The sequence below is a fragment of the Polypterus senegalus genome, chromosome 3 (genome assembly GCF_016835505.1).
Source record: "Polypterus senegalus isolate Bchr_013 chromosome 3, ASM1683550v1, whole genome shotgun sequence".
Classification (NCBI taxonomy): Eukaryota; Metazoa; Chordata; class Cladistia; order Polypteriformes; family Polypteridae; genus Polypterus; species Polypterus senegalus.
The window spans coordinates 74,244,399-74,268,579 of NC_053156.1; the positions used below are offsets into that span (position 1 = coordinate 74,244,399).

At 35.7% G+C, this 24,181-nt stretch overlaps 2 protein-coding genes and 1 pseudogene across 2 annotated transcripts; 2 read left to right on the plus strand and 1 right to left on the minus strand.

The window, feature by feature from the left end:
- Positions 1–2,819: 2,819 nt before the first annotated feature.
- Positions 2,820–3,776, plus strand: LOC120526792 (trace amine-associated receptor 4-like). Its single transcript, XM_039749938.1, has one exon. The coding sequence runs from the start codon at positions 2,898–2,900 to the stop codon at positions 3,774–3,776; it is 879 nt and encodes a 292-aa protein (XP_039605872.1). The 5' UTR covers positions 2,820–2,897.
- Positions 3,777–12,314: 8,538 nt separating this feature from the next.
- On the plus strand, positions 12,315–13,274 carry LOC120526793 (trace amine-associated receptor 4-like). Its single transcript, XM_039749939.1, has one exon. It carries the CDS (start codon positions 12,393–12,395, stop codon positions 13,272–13,274), a length of 882 nt encoding a protein of 293 aa, XP_039605873.1. The 5' UTR covers positions 12,315–12,392.
- A 7,645-nt stretch (positions 13,275–20,919) lies between these two features.
- LOC120526794 lies at positions 20,920–21,881 on the minus strand (annotated as a pseudogene).
- Positions 21,882–24,181: the final 2,300 nt, after the last annotated feature.

The window sequence follows — 24,181 nt, forward strand, 5'->3', positions numbered from 1 at the left end:
GACCCATCTACCCGACGATTCCTGCAATCCTCCATTAGAAATTACTTTACATTAAGCAGGCAAAACAACTTGGCAGGCAGGTGGGCCGTGGCACCAATTGCCACATTTGAGAACTGAAAAGAGAAACAGAATAGGTGAGGGTTTGTAACAAAAATAGGTAAGATTTAGTAACAAATTATAACTATCATGTTACTTATGTTTTAGTGCTAATGTCTAACAACAGAGATGCAGTCTGCACAGTTAATAAGCAGCTCTAGTCAGAATATATTAAACTGTAGTGAGTCTTCAGCCGGGATTTAAAAGCTGAGACTGAAGGAGCATCTCTTATTGTAGCAGGCAGACAATTCCACAGTTTAGGGGCCTTGTAACTAAAAGCTCAACCTCCCACTGTTATTTTATTAATTCTTGGAATCATAAGCAGACCGGCATCTTTACTGTACTCCTCTGCTGTTTTTATGTCAAATTGTACTGTATGTTACATTTTTAACTCATATTTACTGTATTTATTTATTGATTAATTTATGCTCTTTGTTTCTTTATCTTCTGCTACATTTATTTATTAACTATATTTTTTTACACACCATCACAAACGTGTCACAAGAATTTCACTATGATCATGCAGTATACATAGCAAAAAAGATCTCTAAACTAAAATAAACTCTTAAGTTATATCATTGATTGAACAATGTACATAAGATTTGGTTACAGTACTCTGCTAGTGCAATCTAATGTGCCTTCATGAGGTGACATCAAAGTGCTGTCTTGCTGCTGTAAGTGATTGAGCCATCCAGCCTTTAGACCTTTTGTCTGAATCAAGTTACCAGAACAGAGCAGAACAGCCAAGAAATCAAAAACCTTGCCCATGTTCAATTAGGATAATATTCAACATCATTTACAATAACTGTAACCCTTTGGGGAATGTTGTATGTAGATATTAAAAGAATGTCTCAATAGTCTCACTCTGTGGACTGCAGTTTGGGAGTAACTTGTTATACTGGCTTGGGGAAAAGAGATCCCTTTTGTTTATGAGGATGTCTCTTTACATCCTCTTAAACAAGCATCTGTTACATCTAAAAAAAGGCAAAGAAGGTAAGACGTAAACTGGTATTTGAGAATAATTTCAGATGTTGTTTAGTGTAGTAAAGCTTAGCAGTAGCATATGAAAGGTGAGTTGTTACTTATGATCACACTTCTGTACATTAGCACAGGTTTTGACATTATTATACATTTACATTTAGTCAAATATATTACCTTAAATGACATTGAATTTTCAGTAAATTCAAAATCGACTAAACAGTTGCACAGATGTGCAATTTAGATTTAGAATTTATATTTCTACGATAGCAGATTTAAATCAGTGGCACAAAAATTAACAATGTTTTTGTTAATGTAAATAGAGAGAAAATAATCAACTAACACTACCAAACATAATTAATCGTATTACCTGATGATAATAATGGTACTTTGTTTAAATGATCATTCTTGCAATTCCGACTTAATATTTATTAGGCACATTTAACATGCATACTTTTCTAGTGATTTTATTTCATCTTCTGTTAAAAACAGCTTCAAATTAGAAGTTCTTAATATTGTTTAAAACTCAAAGTAGTAGCAATTCAACTACTTAATGTGACAAACTATCTGAATATGCCTATCAAGTAAAATTAAATTTTTCTGATTACGAAGAATTGAAGGTTTGTGAGTGCAGCTAGAGATGCAGTATAGCCTAGAGGGTAAGGTACTGGACTTCACCCAAAATTACAGAGTCAGATATCAATTCTGTTTACTAGGTCACCTATATGTGGAACATCACTTTCAGTGTGTTGTCATGTTATTTTGTGTTTCATCTTATTTATACTATATAAATTAACTTAAACTGAAAATAAATGAACATGTTGTAAAAATGTAGAAGGATTGTGTATGAATTGCACTTCCTATGCAGTTCCTCAAGGGTCCCTGATGGTGCAGGTTTTCATTCCGGCCACTTTCTCAATTAGCTTCATTTTAATTGACTTCTTTTTAAAGAATTCAAAACCCAAATTGTTTTATTTGTTCATTAAGCAGCTTCAAAGCAATAAATAATATAAGTAGTAGGCTACTCCTGATCTAAAAACATTTGGACAATAGGGTCACAAAGACAGCTCCTGTAGGGCTGCAAAGGATTCTGTTACTGCAACCTATTTTACAATTAGAAGCAAATTCTGGCTTGTATTTATGCACATTTCTTTATTTACTTATATGGTTTGGCATTGATGCCACTCTTGCAAGTCCAAAATTTCTAATATTGTTCTCCTTTTGTTGAGAACATCATCCAAATAGTTTTCCACATAAGGTGACTTACTATTTATTGTCTACCAGCCTCTGGTAACTTGTAATTTAGTTTTTGGAATCCTTAAAAAGTGGTTCAATTCAAATCTAGGGCACAAACGGATGTTTCATTATCATCAGTGAATGACTATCAATAAAAAAGAAAGTAGTTTGAACAAAAATCTGTGACCAGTGCAGTCATCCAAGGAACTGAATTTGAGGCCTCTGCTTAGAGAAATATGCTCATATTATCCCTTTAGTTCTTAGTACACCATGCATGTGCTATTGCAAGCATTTATAGATTGCATTGTAGATTTATAGATTGCACAGAATATTCTATACCTAAGGTAGCACTTATTTCTATGAGTAATTTCTTGAGAATTGAATAATTTTGCTCTATGTGATGCTGACAATTGGACAAATATTTTGTTTTAGAAGCTTGGAACAACAGTTTAAGAAGAAAAGACCTTTTCTTACACCCAGATATGAATTTCTCGAAAACGAAGAATTCTCAAGAAACTCAGTATTGTTTTGAACATATCAATGGGTCTTGTTTCAGATCATTAAGACCAGCCTTAATAAATGGAGCAATGTATACTTTCATGACTGCAACAATACTAATCACACTTTGTGGAAATCTAATAGTAATAATTGTGATCTCACTTTTCCGGCAACTTCATTCACCCACAAATTTTCTGATCTTATCTTTAGCTTGTGTGGATTTTCTTTTAGGTGCAGTGGTCATGCCTTATAGTATGGTACGTTCTGTTGAAGCCTGCTGGTACTTTGGAGAACTGTTTTGTAAAATTCATTCCAGCACTGATATAATGATGCCAATAGCTTCAGTTTTTCATCTTTGTTTTATTTCAGTTGACCGCTATTATGCAGTATGTGACCCCCTGCGCTACAAAACAAAAATTACCACATCAGTGGTTTCACTGTTTATTGCTTGCAGTTGGCTTTATGCAATGTGTTTCGCTTTTGGAGTAGTGTTTTTAAATGTGCGTGAAGTAGGCATCGAAGACTACATCTTATCGAATGCCTGTGTTGGAAACTGTGGATTAATTCTTAACAAGCAGTCTGGAGTGCTTGTGGCAGTTTTTGCAAATGTCATTCCAGGAGCAATTATGATGTTATTGTATGGCAAAATCTTCACAGTTGTAAAAAAGCAAATCAGACTATTAAATAAAATGCCATATAGCAGCAAAAAACAAAAATCCGAAGAAAGTGAGAATAAAGCAGTAAAAACACTGGCAATTGTAATGGGAGTATTCCTGATTTGTTGGTCCCCTTTAATAATTGTCATAGTCATTGACCCATTTGTTGGTTTCAGTACACCCCCTGTACTTTTTGATGCCCTTGGGTGGTTGCTATACTTTAATTCTACTTTTAATCCTGTTATTTATGGGTTATTTTTTCCTTGGTTTCGAAAAGCCTTAAAAACTCTTTTAAGAGGAATTTTTTATTAAACAATCATGTGTTAATTTACAGTATCTTCTGTTAGCTTAATTTACTTATTGTTTAACTGACAGGGGGCACAATAAAATCAAAAAGATATATAGTTTCTCATCTATTTGTGAATTTCCCCTTGGGATTAATAAAGTATCTATCTATCTATCTATCTATCTATCTATCTATCTATCTATCTATCTATCTATCTATCTATCTATCTATCTATCACTCTGTATTTACCTAGTTGTTTAAAGGTATATAATTTACACATGATTTATGTTATTGTTGTGTATTCATCAGTTTGTAGATCTCCTCTAAGTCAATCATCTGTGAAGAATGTGATGTAATACATGTCGGTGTATTAAATGAGATGTTTGGAATTGGATTTACACAATATAAAAAATATTTGTTGTAAACTTTAAAAAAAATGTAAAAGCATGTTGTGATTTCACTAACATACTTTGAATCCTTGGTTCTCTGTAAACTGTATATATACATATATATTTATTTATAGACATGAACAAAACAATTTTCAGAAATTATATTGTTTTCATACTGTACAGCAATATTAAACATTTGGCTGGCTGTTTGTTTGTCTAAGCTACCATTGTTATTCCAGGAACTACTGTGAAATTCTATATATAAAAAAAATCTTCACAGTTGTAATAAATCATAATTAAATGGTAAGAGAAAAGTTTTCTTCTGGGGGGAATAAAGAAACCTGAAACAGAAAATAAAGCAGCCACTGGCAATGTTAATGGAAGTATTCCTGTCTTTTTGGTCCCACTTTATGACAGCTTCTGGTGTTTACCATTCTGTTGCTTTAAGTGTGAGAAACAAGAAATACTTGAAGATTATTAAACCTTACATCTTAAGGGTTACTGAAATTTGCTCACATTGTCACACCACTTGGTCCATAAAAAAGTTCAATGAAAAAGCATGCTGTGACCTGCAGAAATTAAGTATTGAATGTACATTTTAATTATATTTTTTTTAAGTTTTGGTAAGGATATTTACATTTAAAAAAAAAAAAAGGGACAAAAAATGAACCATGTATATGTTATGCTTTCAGAAAACTCCAATATTCCACAACAATGAAAATTATACATACCACATAACTATAACACTGGGAAAACTGGGGAGCAGAGAATGGCAATTCAGGGCCGGCTCTAGCCATTTTGCTGCCATTGATGAAGATGAAAATGTCCTGAAGGCAATTGCTTTACATCTGTTGAGCTGCCCCCTTGGAGTTTTGAGCCTGATATTATACGGATTCAAAGTTTTTTTATAGCAATGTCTAGAATGGTTCACAAAATACTGCAGCCCCCCCTCCCCTCCCCAAAACTAAAACTGCCTAGCCCTGGCACCAGTGTTGTTGTTTCACCATCTTGCCTCTATTGATATGCTTCATATTTGTCCTAGAAAGCAAAGACGTTGCCAGCAACCTTGGCAAGATCTATGCATTTTATTAGCACTATATTTTACCTGTCAAAATGCAGAATGTAAAATAAAACATTGAACAAAATTTTTATTATGGCAATCTAAAATGATTTTTAATGTCACTATGTGATTTTAAATTTTCCTTGATCTTTTATGTACCATAATCAGATATGTAGGTATAAAGCTCTATATTTTTTTTGTACATTTGTCATTAAATCTCGACAAAGACTCTCTTCCAAATCCTGTAAATAATTCCATTAATTGTTTTCTGCTATCCATAAATGATTTATCTCTGTTATATTATCTGATAGTTGGCCTCTATTGTTGATCAGTGAAATTCACCAAAGCAGTTTGAATATGTTGTATTCCCTGGTAACATTGTTCGCCAAATATTTTCCTGGAAATCTGCCTTAAGACCAGCTTAGACAAACATTTTTTCCCAGCACCACATGATGCTTTGCAAAGTTAGCATGATATCACAGAGCTGCAGCCACCATGAGGAGAACTTTCATGCATGTATATTGCAAGATAGTTCCTGATCCACTTCAGGGAAATGTGATGTCATAACCTGGCCAATACTCTAGACATGCATCCTGCATGCATTAAAAGTGAAACTGTCTCAAATAACATCTCATATTGATTCATTCAGTAAACCTAATCAATTGAAAAGTTTGTTGAAAAATAAATATTAACAGAATATAAACAAGGATGTCAAGACAGAAAAGAACTTATACAGGTAAAACAAGCGACAAGGTAAGGGTTTTAACAGATGCCATTTTGATGGCTGTGAAAATAAATTTTACTGTGTTAGTGGAGCAAGTTATTTGTGATCGTGTTGCCAAATACCTGAAAATACCAGATATTTGGCAAAATAATAATTACACCTTTGACTTCATCAGGTGCATTAATTCAAAACCAATGTGTTAAATGAAAACCGAAAATTAGTCATCCACTTTTGACAGTCAATGAATTAACTGACATAACATTTTAAAAAATGTTAATTTTACACATCACAGTAACAAATGAAAGTGCGTCCACTCAGAAAACTATGTTTGCTGGCAAAAAGCAATCAACAGCATGTGGCAATGTATCTATTCTTGGGGCTATTCAACAGTTGTACATAGAAAACAAGTTCAATATAAAGCAGATGGTAATGCTTACCTCGGACAGCGCATCAGCCATGCCGCTGTTTTGCACCAGTCAATTCCACACTTATCAGAGCAACATTGTGTGGCACTTTGTGAGGACATGTGTATAGATGATGCTTGAACTGACATTCACTGATGAGTGATGTTGAGATTTTGCTAAGCACTATTTACTTAATTGTGTAATGTGATTGTGTTTAAACTACTAAATAAGGTCAAGTTTGATTAGGAATTGTGATGTATTAGTGGAATACTGCCAAACATTGTTGAAAAAAACAATGATCCTATTAACAAATTATGCTTGGATAAATTACAAAATGCAGAACACCATGTTGCTAAATGGATTTTTGAAAGAAGTGTCAAGAGTTCAAGATACCAATTAGGGAAAAATTAGAAACTGGAGCTTTAAAGACTTTCTCAGATATAATTACAGTTAGTAAACAACAGAATTATAGTTAGTAAATGACAGAATCACTTCAAGGAGTTATTTTCAACTTTGGTCATTTATGGCACACTCCAGATCTCATGTGCTGACAGTGAAAATGAGGATTTAATTTAGTGAACTATATAAAAAGAAAATCAAGAAATCACTTACTGTAGATGCTGAGCATTTGGAACACTTCATGAGAATTAAAGTCTTAATTTATGGACAGACTGATAATGTTCACATAGTTTATAACTTAAAGAATACAGAAATGTTTAGAAGAGAAACTTTTTGAAAATTTTGAGTAGAAGTAATCTTTTCATAAAAAACATATAAAAGCTGATATTACTATTAATAATGTGTTACATCAATTGAGTTATTTTTGTAATACTTGCCATTAGGTATACAATACAGTAAATTATCATGTGTGATGTTTTATGTGCTATATACACAATTATTGTTAATACTGTCACGCAAAAGTACTTGCTTTTTAGAACTTGTTGCCCACAGAAAATTTTTTTACATATTTTAAAAAATGATAATTTCCATTTATTAAAATGACTGGTTGACCAACCCAGAGCCACATCACTTGTAACATTCTCTAATTCTGAAAAGGTTCCTCTCACAATAACCCTTTCTTCCCAATTTTGTACCACCTCACACTCAAGTGTTACTTCACCCAAATCTTTTCAAAAAACAAGGTAAATAATATTATTTGCACCACTAGATATTTAAAATATGCATTGAGAGTTTATGTACTATGCATTATGTATTCAGTTACTTTCTGAATCACTGATGGATACATGTTATCTCGTCCCAGTGATTTCTTAGATTTCAGTCTATTTCATCTGAGTGGCTCTTGTCCGTCTATACTGTACACTCACTGACCACATTATTAGATATACCTCTTTAACTGATTGTTAGTGCAAATATCCAATCAGCCAATCACATTGCAGCAATTCAATGCATTTAGGCATGTAGACATTGTCAAGATGACCTGCTGAAGTACAAACCAAGCATCAGAATAGGGAAGAAAGGTGATTTAAGTGACTTTCAACATGGCATATTTGTTGGTGCCAGATGGACAGGGTGGAGTATTTCAGAAACTGCTGATCTACTGTGAATTTCACACACAACGATCTCTAGGGTTTACACAGAATGGTCCAAAAAGGGAAAATATCCAGTGAGTGGCAGTTCTCTGACCTAAAATGCCTTGTTGATTCCAGAGGTCAAACTGGATAGAAAGGCAACAGTAACTTAAATAACCATTTGTTGCAACAAAGTTATGCAAAAAAGCATCTCTGAATGCACAACATATCAAACTTGTAGCAGACGGGCTACACCAGCAAGAGACCACACCGGGTACCATTTCAGTCAGCTTAGAATAGGCAGCAGAGATGACAATTCACATGGGCTCACCAAAATTGGACAATAGAAGATTGGAAAATTGATGCCTGGTCTTTCTGCTGTGACATTCAGATGGTAGGGACCGAATTTGGCGTCAACAATATGAAAGCAAGGATTCATTTTGACTCACATCAACATTTCAGGCTGCTGGTGGTGGTGTAATGCTGTGGGGGATATTTTCTTGGCACACCTTTGGCACTTTAGTACCAAATGAGCATTGTTTAACCAATGGACCCATTTTCTGATAGTTACTTCCAGCAGGATAATGTGCCATGTCACATTTCAAATACTCTCAATATGGTTTCTTGAATATGACAATGAGTTCTCTGTACTCAAATGGCTTTCACAGTCAGCAGCTCTCAATCCAATAGAGCACCAATGGGAAGTGATTGATCTGGAGATTTGCATCATGGATGAGCAGCCGACAAAGCTGGAGCAACTGCGTGATCTTATCATTTCAATATGGACCAAAATCCCTGTGGAATGTTTCCAGCACCTTGATGAATCTATGTAACAAAGAACTATGGCAGTCCCCAAGGCAAAGGGGGTCCAACCCAGCACTAGCAAGGTGTACCTAATAAAATGGCTGATGAGTGTAATTTCCAAATTAATATGTACCACCTAACAAGTAGTCCTTGTTAGTACTGGGAACTTATTGACTATTGCAAGTTCAGTGCAGTCACTGTTTCTGTCTGTATATTTTAGTTCACCTTTACTTTTCTTTGTACACTTCACATAATTCTATTATTAAATGCTGAAAATATCTCTTAGGATCATATTTTGCCTTGTCTGCAATGTTTCTCTGTAACTGCTTTTTAACTTTTCCAATATCCTTTTAAACCAATGCTGCCATGCCCTCATACTCCCCGTGATTAGCACTGGAGTTATTAGCCTCATATGGCTTACTGTACATACTTGTTTTTTCCTTTGCATATTTGTTTTAAAATCTTATTTATTTGCTGCAGTCTTTTCTAATTGTTTTCTAAAGCTGTCCTGCATTATATATACACTTTTAAAATCAGAGTCACGTCTCCTAAGCCATATCCAACCTTAAATGCCTATCCCAATTTGTATTATTTAGGCTTTAGTGCATCTGTCTAAAATTTACCCAAATGAAGGTCAACTTTAAGGCAAAGTTTTAGTTTTTGAATGTGCCCTCTGCTATAACTGTCAAATATTTCCTAATATTTCAATTACATTAATCCTCTGAATTCTATCCCGATTATTATAAAATAATAAATCAAGACAAGGCTCATCTTGGTGCTTTAACATTCTGTGTTAAGAAACAGCCCCTGAATATGTCCAGAAACATATGCTCTGTTTTGAAAGGCTGGCCAAATTACTACAGTATTTCGGTAATTAATGCCAATGATCAGTATAATATCCTCACCAAAACTTGTCTTTTTATTCTATTATAAAAAATTATGTATATTGAGCCTACTCTCTACTTCTTTTCTGGATAGGGTTGTTCTCTGTTGACTTCATTTCTGTGTACAGTATGACTTCTTGGTGGCATTTTTAAATTTACCACCATAAGCCAAAGAACGCTGCCTTCCTCGATTTTTGTGGTGGGTGAAGTGACTCTAAATTCACATAAGGTACTGACAAAGGAAGGAGTGGAGATAGAGGGATATATTAACTTGTATTCATGTTTGGGCATTGTATATAATATTTGAGAAAAGAGGAGTGGCTAAAATACACTGCTGGTGTTATCTAATGTCTCTTCTTGAGATGACATCTCAGTGCTGTCTTACTGCTGTAAGTCATCAAGCATTCCAGCCTTTGGACCTTTTGTCTGAACCAAGTCACCTGGATAGAGCTGAATATCCAAGAATTCAAATGGCAGACAAAAACGCTGTCCATGTTCAATCAGGATATCATTCAACTTAACCTATAATAATAATATTCACCCCATGGGGCAATGTTGTCAATGGCTATTAAAAGAATGTCTCGCTAGTCTCACTCTGTGTAATACTGTTTGGGAGTAACCTGTCATACTTGCTTGGGAAAAAGAGATCCTTTTTGTTTAGGAGGAATACAAATGGAAAAAGACTATGAAGCTAACAACTAAGCTGGTCCTTAAGAATCATCTAAGATTTTGTTTAATATAGTAAAATTTAAAAGTAGCATCTGAAAGGTGAGTATTTACTGTACTTATGATAACATTTCTGTACAATAGCAAAGGTTTTGAAATTTTTATACTGTATTTGCTTTCGTAAAATGCATTACCTTAAAAGATATTTGAATTATCAATAAATTCAACATCAAGCAAACAGGTGATTGGATATGCAATAAAGTAACTGTTCCTTAGATTTCTGCAACAGTACATTTAGCTAATGGCTTAAAGTAAGTAGATATCAGCACTTTCATTAATTTAAATTGAGGCAAATTCTCAACAAACGTTATCAAACAATTAATTTTGTTAAATAACCACACTCAGGGTACTATGTTTAAATGACCATTCTTGCAATTTTCCAAATGATTATTTTATAGTCTGTTTCACATTTAACACTTATTTTTTACGAGATACATTTTATTTGCTCTTCCATTTAAAACAGGCTTGGAACTTCTATTATTATTTTTCTTAATATTGTTAAAAATCAAAACAGTGCAAATCAGTAGCATATTTTACTATTTGGTGTGATAAGCTGTCCTAATATACCTTTTAATTAACTATTGTTTTAATAAGTAAGAAAATTAACCTTTTCAGATTAGGACGAAAATAGAAAAGGTTTGTGAGTGCAGGCAGGGAGGCAGTATAGCCTAAAGGGAAACATACTGGACTTCACACAACGTTACAGAGTCAGTTCTCAATTCTGTTTACTAAGTTACCTTGCGAAACTCGCACACTGTAAACGTAATGTCCCGTTCTGTGTGTTGTCATGTTATTTTCCATTTTATCTTAATTACACTGATGTCCATTATAAAAAATAATTGAAATTGAAATTTAATTGACCTTTTATAAGAAAGTAGAATGTAGAAGGACTGTGTAAGAATTGCACTTTGAAAGACATTCCTTTCAAGCTCGGTCCTTGGAGGGCCTCCAATGGCACATGTTTTCACTCTGGTTATTTTCTTAATAATTAGTGAAGTAATGCTGTTAGTAGAGCATTCTTTGTTGGTTTGATTTTAATTGGCCTATTTTTTTATAATTACTAAACCAAAATTGCTATTTTTTTATTCAACCAGATTCCAAGAAATCATTAAGTAGTAGCCTGCTCCTCAACTTAAAACATTGGAATCAGGGATTTCAAGATCAGCTTCTGTAGAGCTGCAACCTATTTTACAATTGGGTGCCTATTATTTATGGTATTGATTCACATTTCTTTATTTAATTATATGGCTTGGCAGTAAACTCACTCTTACAATTCAGACATTTATAAAAATGGTTTATATTCCTTTTGATGAGAACATCATCCAAATAGTTTTGGACATGGATGGCTTAATACTTATTGTCAACCAGCAACTTGTTAAGGAAGATATTTGGAATTTAGCCTAGAGGGTAAGGTACTGGACTTCAAACAATGTTACAGAGTCAGTTATCAATTCTTTTCACTAGGTCACCTTGCAAAACTCACAAACTGTAAATAAGGAATGCCAATTAGCAAAAAAAAAAAATCCCAAAAAGAGGAACAATTAAAATTACGAGCACAAATGTATGTTGTATTAGCAAAACTAGCTGACTATTAATTTAAAAAATCTGTGACCAGTGCAGTCCTCCACAAACTGAATATGAAGTCCCTGCTTATGGAAAACTGTTCAGATCATCCCTTTAGTTCTTAGTACGCCATGTCTGTGCTATTGCAAGAATTTATAGATTATAATGTGATATACAGCATATTCTGTACCTAAGGTACCACTTACCTTTACAAACAGTTTTTGACAACTGACTAATGTCTCTATGTGATGTTGACAAATGGACAACTATTTTGTTTTAGGATCTTCAAACAGTGTACGAGGAAAGGACCTTTTCTTACAACCAGATATCCATCCATATTCTAACCAGCTGAATCCGAATACAGGGTCACGGGGGTCTGCTGGAGCCAATCCCAGCCAACACAGGGCACAAGGCAGGAACCAATCCTGGGCAGGGTGCCAACTCACAACTAGATATGAATTTTTCAAAAACAAAGAATTCTCAAGAAACTCAGTATTGTTTTGAACATATCAATGGGTCTTGTTTCAGATCATTGAGACCAGCCTTAATAAATGGAGCAATGTATATTTTCATGTCTGCAATAATACTAATCACACTTTGTGGAAATCTAATAGTAATAATTGTGATCTCACTTTTCAGGCAACTTCATTCCCCCACCAACTTTCTGATCTTGTCTTTAGCTTGTGTGGATTTTCTTTATGGTGCTGTGGTCATGCCTTATAGTATGGTACGTTCTGTTGAAGCCTGCTGGTACTTTGGAGAACTGTTTTGTAAAATTCATTCCAGCACTGACATAATGATGTCAATAGCTTCAGTTTTTCATCTTTGTTTTATTTCCATTGACCGCTATTATGCAGTGTGTGATCCTCTGCGCTACAAAACAAAAATTACTACATCAGTGGTGGCTCTGTTTATTGCTTGCAGTTGGCTTTATGCAATGTGTTTCGCTTTTGGAGTAGTGTTTTTAAATGTGCGTGAAGTAGGCATCGAAGACTACATCTTATCGAATGCCTGTGTTGGAAACTGTGGATTAATTCTTAACAAGCAGTCTGGAGTGCTTGTGGCAGTTTTTGGAAATGTCATTCCAGGAGCAATTATGATGTTATTGTATGTTAAAATTTTCAGTGTTGCAAAAAGACAAATCAGATTATTAAATAAAATACCATTTGGCAGCAAAAAACAAAAATCCCAAGAAAGTGAGAATAAAGCAGCAAAAACATTGGCAATTGTAATGGGAGTATTCCTGATTTGTTGGTCTCCTTTTATGACTGTCATAGTCACTGACCCTTTTGTTGGTTTCACTACACCCCCTGTACTTTTTGATGCCCTCGGCTGGTTGGTATACTTTAATTCAACTTTTAATCCTGTTTTATATGGGTTTTTCTTTCCCTGGTTTCGAAAAGCCTTAAAAACTATTTTAAGAGGAAAATGTTTTACTTAAATGTCTTGTCTTAATTTACAGTATATTCTGTTACCTTAGTTTAGTTATTTTTTAACTGACATTGAGCACATTAAAATCAAAAAGGTATAAAGTAGTTCACATCTGTTACTCTATCACTCTACAGTTACTTAGGTGTTTAAAAAGCTAAAAGACTGAAATAAAAATTCTTAATTCAATGTTTATTACATATGGTACTCATTTCTAATATAGTTTGAAATGTTTTTATTTGTGTTTAATAAATGCCAATGTGTTAAATAAGATGTTTGGAATTGAATTTAAATAATATAAAATGTATTAGCTATTAATTTCAAAATGTATAACTTTTGAAAGCATGCTGTGATTTCATTAACATACATTGATTCTATGTTTCTGTGAGTGCTATATTTATATAATCTAAATATACACAAATGATATAACAATTTTCAGAAATTATATTGTTTTAAACTGTTAGTATAATAATATTAAACACCTCAACTGTCTGTTTGACATCTATCTATCTATCTATCTGCACAAAATGTGTACATATTAATGTGGTTACACTAATGCACCAATGCTGATTATTTCACCATCATGCAAATTGTTGATATGCTCCACAACAATCCTAAAAAGCAAAGAAGTTACCAGCAACATTGACCAGTTCCATGCATTTTACAAAATTTATTATTAATATATTTTAGCTGTCTAGTTTACTTCTTGTGGAATGAAATGTATTGATTTATGTAGTGCTATGTACATGTCCAAATTATTGTATATCTATATATACTCCGATCAGCCACAATAATGAATAACATTGACTATCTCGTTACTAAAGCAACTGCCAAGTTGTGGGATATATTAGGCATAAAGTGAGCAATTAGTTGTTGAAGGTGATGTTTTGAAAGCAGCAAAAATCGGCAGGCATATGGATCTTAGCAATTTTGACAAGGGCCAAATTGTGATAGCTAAATGATTGGGTCTTGTGGGTTGTTCCCAGTATGCAGTGGGTTGTATTTACCAAAAGTGGTCCAAGGAAGGACAACCAGTGAAGAGGGTCATGGACGTCCAAGGCTCATTGGAGTGATGTCTCCCTTAAATTTGCTAGTACAGTACTACAAATGTTGGGCGGAATTTTACATGAACGCTGGGACCTTTTATTTATCACATTGCCAACTATTATAAACATGATTTAAAAGTTGTTTATATTATTACACTGTAATGAACAACTTTTCTTCTGAGTGGATATATCTAAATGCTTTTTTATGGCATAAGTAATAGTGATTTATTAACTAATCTACAGTGCTTTCAAGAATAAGAACAGTGTTCCTCACATTACCAATAGGAATAATGTTAAATTTGAGTTTATCTTATTATGATTTTCATTTGTTTCACTCCATTTACATGTATTTTTTTCATAATGAAACAGCAGGAAGTGATGTAACAAGCAGGTGACATTTTGGAATTGAAGTGAAATCATCTGGAGGTGGAACTTTGTGGGGTGGAACCAGAAGTGACACATACACCAGAAGTGATTATTATTGGGGTGATTCTTCAGTTGCTCAGCAGGGAAAAGAGGAGAAAGTGTTAGAGTGCAGCTCCAATTCCCAGTGTGGTGAGCAAATACAGTTATTTGAGCCCATAAACTGTTTCCCATTCGCACGTGTGTGACACAGAAGCCCATGAACCTCAGCAAAAGCATCGGCATTGGCTTGGAGAGGACCTTGGCAGTAAATGACTGAAAAACTGTAAGGCTGTAGGTCCAAAAACCACCATGTGACGACGCATGGTTTCATTTCTCTATGCAATGCCATCCACTGCAAAGCAGCATGGTCGGTAACCAGAGTGTAATCACAGCCCAGAAGGTAGTACCTCAGATGTGTAATCAGTCACTTAATTGCCAAGGCCTCTTGTTCAACTGCTGCATACCTCAGGAAGAAGATGGGGTGTTCAACACCTTCAATGGTTTGGCTCAGCATGGTACCAAGACCTGTGTCCGAAGTGTTCATTTGGGGAATGAAAGGTAAATAGAAATTAATACAGGTGCCAAATTAAGGGCCTGCTTTAAGTCACAAAACGCCAAGTCTGCCTTTTCATTTCATACCACCATGGCTGGAGCCCTCTTCTTTGTCAATTTAGTCAAGGGCGCTAACGTTTTTGAAAAACAAGGCACACACCAGTGGTAGTACTCCTGTAAAGCCAGAAAGGCGTGGACCTGATGCTTGGTTTTCTGACAGGTCCAGTTCAGGGTGGCTTCAATTTTGGAGCACTGTGGTCACACTGTACCTTCACCCACTTAGTAGCCCAAATATTTGGCCTCCAAAAATCCAAAGAGACACTTCCTGGGATTAATCTGTTGCCAGCTTCACCTAGTGCTTGAAGCACAGCTTATACCTGCTGTAGGTATTACTTCCATGTGCTGGAATACATTACGATGTCATTCAGGTAGGCAGCGCTATAGGAGTTATGGGGCCGTAGGGTTTTATCCACCAGACACTGGAATGCACAGTTTACACAGGCGCCAACCAAATGGAAGAACACAATACTGTCAGCATCTGCTAGGGGTGCTAAACGTGGTTTTGGCCTTAGTGGATTCCGTTACCACTACCCCTTTGTCATGTCAAGCGTGGTCAAGTATTTTGCGCCTCCCAGTCTCTCAAGGTGGTTGTCCACATGAGGCATGGGTTAGGCGTCTAATTGGGAAACCTGATTAAGCCGATAGAAGTCATTGCAAATCCTCCAATTCCATCAGGTTTAAAGACGAAGACGATGGGGCTGGACCAGGGACTATGGCTCTCCTCAATCACACCTAGTTCCAACATTTTCTTGATCTCAAGCTCCACTTTGACTTTTTTCACTTCCAGGAGGAAATAGGGGCATTCCTGGACTATCACCCCGGGTTCAGTGATGATGTCAGGCTCGATCAGTGAGGTTTTTCACAGACTATCTCAGGTATGAGCAGAATCACTGAGACCAGCTCCTGTCTTTGAGTGGGTGCCAAATTTGGACCGAAGTTGGAAGAAAATTTATGAGCGAACAAAGAGTGAGGCTGAGTCGGGAGTGGACCCAGGTTCCTTTCCCTCCATAATTTCAGCAAATTAATGTGTTAAATCGGCTTAGTGGGTTGATAATTCAGTTGTTTAACTAAATAATCGACCAACCCTTTTCACTCCTTAACTTCGTATGTGCCCTGCCAATTGGCCAGTAATTTAGAATGTGAGGTAGGGACTAAAATCATGACACGGTCACTGGGTCAGAATTCCCATAGGGACATCCTCCAGTTATAACACCGGGCTTGTACTGTTTGAGCTTTTTCTATATTTTCTTTTAGAATAAGTCAGATTTTAGCCAGTCTATCACATAATTGAGTGATATACTCTAAAATGTTAGTAGATGGAAGGGCCTATTCCTCCCAACCTTCTTTTAGGACGTCTAATAGTCACTAGGGTTGACGACCGTATCATAATTCAAAAGAGGAAAACTCTGTCAAGGCTTGAGGGACCTCCTGATAAACAAAATGAACTCCACAGTGGATTAATAAAGATTTAAAAAAGAAGCTGCAAAGGAAAAAACTGCTTTATAAAGTACATAAGACTAATGACTGCAAAGTGAATCGTAGAGTGTATGAGAACATGAGGGCAACCATTAAGAAGGATATCAGGTATGCTAAAAGACAGTTGGAGAGGAATATAGCAGATAAGGTGAAAGAAGACTCCTAAGAAATTCTTTCAGTATGTTAGTAGTAAAAGAACAGTCAAGGAGGAGGTGAAGTACATCAGAAATAGTAAAGGGGAATTAAAAGATACAGACAGTGAAATAGTGGATGCCATAAACTTGCATTTTTCACCAGCACCTCATAATATTTACCCTAGAGTTCTTAAGGAGGTTAGTGAGTACATATATATACCCTTGACACATATTTTTAGGAAGTCACTGTGCACTGGAGAGATTCCAAAGGACTGGAAAATGGCAAATATCATCCCATTATATAAAAAGGGTGACAGGGCAGATCCAAGCAACTATAGGCCAGTAAGCTTAACATACATCACAGGAAAAATAATGGAAGAAATCATTAAGGAGAAGATTGAGCAACACCTGGAAAGGACAAAAGTTATTCTGAACAGTCAGAATGGGTTCAGAAGAGGGAGGTTGTATTTTACTAACATGCTAGAATCCTATGAGGAGGCAACAAAAGGATATGATCAAAGTGAAGAATAACTTTCAGAAAGCATTTGTTAAGGTGCCACATGAGAGGTTGGGCATCAAACTAAAAGAAGTGGGAGTTCAGGGTGATGTTTTTAGATGGGTGCAGAATTGGCTCAGACACAGGAAGACAGAAGGTGATCTCATTAGAATTGGCCAATGTTAAGAGTGGTGTTCTACAGGGGTCAGTGCTAGGACAGCTGCTATTTTTAATATACAGTATATAGATGATTAAGATAGAAATATAAGTAACAAGCTGGTTAAGTTTGCAGATTATACCAAGAAGAGTGAATTAGCAGATAATTTTGAGTCCGTTATATCATTACAGAAGGACTTGGATAGCATACAGGCTTGGGCAGATTTGTGGCAGATGAAATTTAATATCAGTAAATGTTAAGTATTACACATAGGAAGTAAAAATGTTAGGTTTGAATACGCAATGGGTGGTCAGAAAATCGAGAGTTCACTTTATGAGAAGGATTTAGGAGACAGTTTTCAGAAGCCATTAAGAAGGCAAACAGAATATTAGGTTATCGAGCACGATGTGTGCAGTACAAGTCCAAGGAGGTTATGCTCAAACTTTATAATGCACTGGTGAGGCCTCATCTGGAGTATTGTGTGCAGTTTTGGTCTCTAAGCTCCATGTTAAGTGGACAGTTAGTGAGTAGTTGTCCGGGATCTCCACATCTGCACCAACATGAGGTTGGAGTTCTTTTTTATTTTGGTTTGACAGCGGGGTCCATGTAGCGATGGACACACTCTGGCTGGTCTACACACCCCGTTTGGGGTTGGCCAGTGGACCATATTGAACGCTCAGATTGTTAGGCCACGCTCAATAATTTCAGCCAGCACATTCAGATTGTTAAATGGCAGGTAGGGAACCGGATGGGAAAGAATTTCAGGTAGGGCATTATTCATCACATCACAATGGATCCATTCCACAATATTACGTGGATTGTTTACATGTGGTCATAACCAGCGCCCAGCCATGTTCCAGATTTCATACATTTGTGGCCGAGTTGGCTTCATTGGAACAAAGCACCACTAGTGACAGGACCTCGCCTTCTGGTCCGTGCTTTACAATTTGAGCATGTCATAGTTAGCAGCCTCCTCCTCAGCAAGGTCATTTGCACATGTGTGACAACATGTAAATATATATGATTTTGGAGAGCCAGATGGGAGTACCCTTTCAATGTCTATAAATACAAATGTATATTGCAATGGAGAAATTTGTGGGGTACATGGTAAGTTTAAACAGTCAAGGGGTGTTTCTAGTAATTAAAAGTTTCAGGATCTTAGCTTTGGGTTGGGGGTTGAATGGATGATTTCGATTTGAGCTTTAGTGCACATTCATATAATGGTGTAATATTGATTAGGGGCTGTATTGTATATGGTGGACAAAAAAATCAGGGGCTTACTGTTATTGATCATATAAGTAATTAAGGAAAAAGATCAGAGGCTGGATGCAATAGATTATGGACTTAATTACTGAAGCCCTTACCCACCTGTCAACACCACTATATCAAGCTTATCTTGGTTCTGAGGACATCATATCTACCTGTTTCTTTCTCACTCTCTTTTTGAGTCTAACGAAGGAGCACCTACGCACTTGATAATCATTGAACATCACATCTCCCTTGAGTTTTGCTAAAGTTTCTCCTTTAAAATTACACCTAACTGCACACACCAAGTGGGATCATGCCTCTTTTTTCCTGTCCAGGACACATTTTCTTCTTCAGTCATCTGTGCATCTTATTGATTAGTGCTATTGTTTTGCCCTCAATTGCTCCTGCTCCATCCATTATTATTATTATAAAGTATACTCTCAATACAACACTGAGCATGTATATTAGCATAATATTAATAAATACTGACAAATAAATCATCACAGGGCGGCTAATTTTATTTTCTCTATAACATCACCAAATTTTGTTGTATTTAGTTCTTCCTTTGTGGGGATTTTACACCTAAATATTGAAATGTCCTTTCTTAACAATTACCTACTTCCCTAGATATACCATTATACCAAATTTCACCTTTTTAACTAAAGGGAAATACTGGTTTTATAGAGGAGTGAGTGACTGAGTGAGTCAGTGAGTGAGTCATCAGAGAATACTTTTGCAATGAAGGAGTGTATGTGGTCTGAAACAATCTTTAGGTAGACGGTACATGTCAAAGTAATATTCACATGAATGTCAGGACCCAATCTTTCCCATTGAAACATTATCAAGAGCATCATGCTGCCTCCTCCAGCTTGCCTTCTTCCCATAGTGCATCCTGCTGCCAACAATGCACAGGCATCTGGCTGACCACATAATCTAAAATAAAATGTGATTCATCACACTAGCTAGGATCACACTAATTAGGATCAAACGAGATGGACTAGCCTCGATTCCCCATTTGCATCAATGAGCCTTGGACGTCCATGACCCTCTTGACCGGTTGTCCTTCCTTGGACCACTTTTGATAAATACAACCCACTGCATACTGGGAACACCCCACAAGACCCAATCATTTAGCTATCACAATTTGTCCCTTGTCAAAAGTGCTTAGATTCTTATGCCTGCCCATTTTTGCTGCTCCCAAAACATCACCTTCAAGAACTGATTGATCACTTTCTACCTAATATATCCCACCCCTTGACAGTTGCTTTTGTAATGAGATAGTCAATGTTATTTGCTTCACCTGCCAGTGGTTTTAATGTTGTGGTTGATCGGTGTATATATAGCTATACAATAATTTGGACATGTACATAGCACTACATAAATCAATACATTTAATTCCGCAAGATCAAATACTATAATACTTCTTGTAAACTAGACAGCTAAAATGTTACAATAATACATTTCACAAAATGCATGGAACTAGTCAAGGTTGCTGGTAACTTCATTGCTTTTTAGGAATGTTGCAGACTACATCAACAGTTTGAATGATGGTGAAATAGTCAGCAATGGTGCCTTAAAGTAACCACATTAATGTGTACACATTCTGTGCAGATAGATAGATAGATAGATAGATAGATAGATAGATAGATAGATAGATAGATAGATAGATAGATAGATAGATAGATAGATAGATAGATAGATAGATAGTGTCGGAGATGGCCGGGAGATTGCCGGAACACACCTGGAGCACATCCGGGTGCTTATAAAAAGGGCCGCCTCCCTTCGTGTGATGACTTGAGTCAGGTGGAAGACGGTTGAGGTCTGGGAGGAGATAAGGAGGCGGCCTGAAGAGTGAAGGCATTATTGTATTGTGGACAGAACTTTGGGAACTTTGGGGTTGTGTGACACTGTAAATAATGAAGAATAAATGTGTGTTGGGTGACATTGACGAGTCCGCCTGTCTTTTTCCAGGCTGGCTACCACAATAGATAGATAGATATCTTTTTGATTTTAATGTGCTCAATGTCAGTTAAAAAATAACTAAACTAAGGTAACAGAATATACTGTAAATTAAGACATGACATTTAAGTAAAACATTTTCCTCTTAAAATAGTTTTCAAAGCTTTTCACAACCAGGGAAAGAATAACCCAAATATAACAGGATTAAAAGTTGAATTAAAGTATACCAACCAGCCGAGGGCATCAAAAAGTACAGGGGGTGTAGTGAAACCAACAAAAGGGTCAGTGACTATGACAGTCATAAAAGGAGACCAACAAATCAGGAATACTCCCATTACAATTGCCAATGTTTTTGCTGCTTTATTCTCACTTTCTTGGGATTTTTGTTTTTTGCTGCCGAATGGTATTTTATTTAATAATCTGATTTGTGTTTTTGCAACACTGAAAATTTTAACATATAATAACATCATAATTGCTCCTGGAATGACATTTCCAAAAACTGCCACGAGCACTTCAGACTGCTTGTTAAAAATTAGCCCACAATTTCCCGCACAGGCATTTAATAAGATGTAGTCTGCAATCCCTGCCACACACACACATTTAAAAACACTACTCCAAAAGCGAAACACATTGCATAAAGCCAACTGCAAGCAATAAACAGAGCCACCACTGATGTAGTAATTTTTGTTTTGTAGTGTAGAGGATCACATACTGCATAGTAGCAGTCAATGGAAATAAAGCAAAGATGAAAAACTGAAGCTATTGACATCATTATGTCAGTGCTGGAATGAATTTTACAAAACAGTTCTCCAAAGTACCAGCAGGCTTCAACAGAATGTACCATACTATAAGGCATGACCACGGCGCCTTAAAGAAAATCCACACAAGCTAAAGACAAGATCAGAAAGTTGGTGGGGGAATGAAGTTGCCTGAAAAGCGAAATCACAATTATTACTATTAGATTTCCACAAAGTGTGATTAGTATTGTTGTAGACATGAAAATATACATTGCTCCATTTATTAAAGCTGGTCTCAATGATCTAGAATAAGACCCATTTATATGTTCAAAGCAATACTGAGTTTCCTGAGAATTCTTCGTTTTTGAAAAATTCATATCTGGTTGTAAGAAAAGGTCCTTTCCTCGTACACTGTTTGAAGTTCCTAAAACAAAGTAGCTGTCTATTTGTCAGCATTACATGGAGACATTATTCATTTGTTAAAAACTGTTTATAAAGATAGGTGCTACCTGAGATACAGAATATGCTGTATATCACAATATAACCTATAAATTGTTACAATAGCACAGATATGGTGTACTAAGAACTAAAAGTATGATATGAACAGTTTTCTGTGAGCAGGGGCCTCATGTTCAGTTTCTGGAGGACTGCACTGGTCACAGATTTTTATTCCTGACAGTTTTAAACTTAATTGTCAGTTAGTTCTGCTAATACAACATACATTTGTGCACTTGATTTTGATTGTTCTTATTTTTAAGATTTTTTGTTTTGTCAGTAGCATCCCATATTTGCAGTGTGTGAGTTTTGCAAGGTGACCTAGTGAAGAGAATTGATAACTGACCCTGTAAAATTGCTTGAAGATCCAGTACCTTACCCTCTAGGCTAAATTCCAAATAACTTCCTTAACCAGTTGCTGGTTGACAATACGTACTAAGCCTCCCATGTCAAAAACTATTTAGAAGATGTTCTCAGCAAAAGGAATATAAACAATTTTAGAAATGTCCGAATTGTAAGAGTGGGTTTACTGCCAAGCCATATACAGTAATTAAATAAAGAAATGTACATCAATACCAGAAAGAATTGGCATCTAATTGTAAAATAGGTTGCAGCTCTATAGGAGCTGATCTTGAGATCCCTGATTCCAATGTTTTTAGATGAGGAGCAGTCATTCTGCTTCATTGTTTCCTGTAATCTGCTTAAATAAAAAAACAGTAATTTTGGTTTAGAAATTTTTAAAAAATATTTCAGTTACAATAAAACCAACAAAAAATGTTCTGCTAAGATTACTTTACTATTTATTAAGAAAATAGCCTGAATGAAAACCTGCACCATCGGAGGACATCCAAGAACTTAGTTTGAAAGACCAGGAATATGCCTCCTTCTCCATTCTTTCCTTTGTCAGTGCCTTCTATGAATTTAGAGCCACTTTACCTTCCACCAATATCAAGGAGGGCAGCTTTCTCTGGCATATGGCTGTAAATTAACAAATGCCGATGGACATTAACAAATAGAGAGTAGGTTCAATATGCAGTAAATCATTTAAAAAAAAAAAAAAAAAAGGGAAGTTTTGGTGACAATATTATACTGATCATTGACTTTACCCAAATAGTTTTTTTGGTCAGCCTTGTAAAGCAGAGGAGATGTTTCTGGACGAATTCAGGGACTGTTTTTTAACACAAAATGTTAACGCACCAATGACAAGAGAAGCCTTGTCTTGATTTATTATTTTATAATAATCAGCATAGAGTTCAGGGGAATAATGTAATTGAACCATAAGAAAAAATTTCACAGTTATAGCAGAAGGCACCTTCAAAAACTAAAATGGTTAAGTTTTCCTTTATTTTGGCAAATTTAGGACAGATGCACTAAAGCCTAAATAAGATCAATTTGGATAAGCTTTTAAGGTTGGATATGCCTGAGGAGATGTCACACTAATTTAAAAGGACAGGTTTAGAAAAGAATTAGAAAATATTTTGCAGTGAATAAAAGACCTAAAAAGAAACATTCAAAGGAAAAAGCAAGTATGTATGGTAAACCGTATAAGACTAATAACTCCAGTGCTAATTGAGGGGAGTATGAGGGTATGGCAGCATTGGTTTAAAAGGATATTAGCAAAGCTAAAAAGCAGTTACAGAGGAACATTGCAGACAAGGTAAAATATGATCCTAAGAGATTCTTTCAGTATTTACCAGGAGAATTATATGAAGTGTACAAAGGAAAGTAAAAGTGAACTAAAATATACAGACTGTTAATGACTGCACTAAACTTGCATTTTTGTTCTTTGCAGAGTGTACATGTGAACAAGTCAATAAGCTCCCAATACTAACAAGGACTACTTGTTAGGAGGTCCATATTGATTTGGAAATTACACTTAGTGTCAATTTTATTAGGTAAAACTTGCTAGTTTGGGGTTGGAGCCCCTTTTGCCTTCAGGACTGCCGTAATGCTCAATGGCTTAGATTCAACAAGGTACTGTAAACATTCCTCAGGGATTTTGGTCCATATTGAAATGATAACATCACGCAGTTGCTGAAGATTTGTCAGCTACACATCCATGATGCAAATCTCCCATTCCATCACATCCCAAAATACTCTATTGGATTAAGATCTGGGGCCTCATGTATAAACGGTGCGTACGCACAGAAACGTT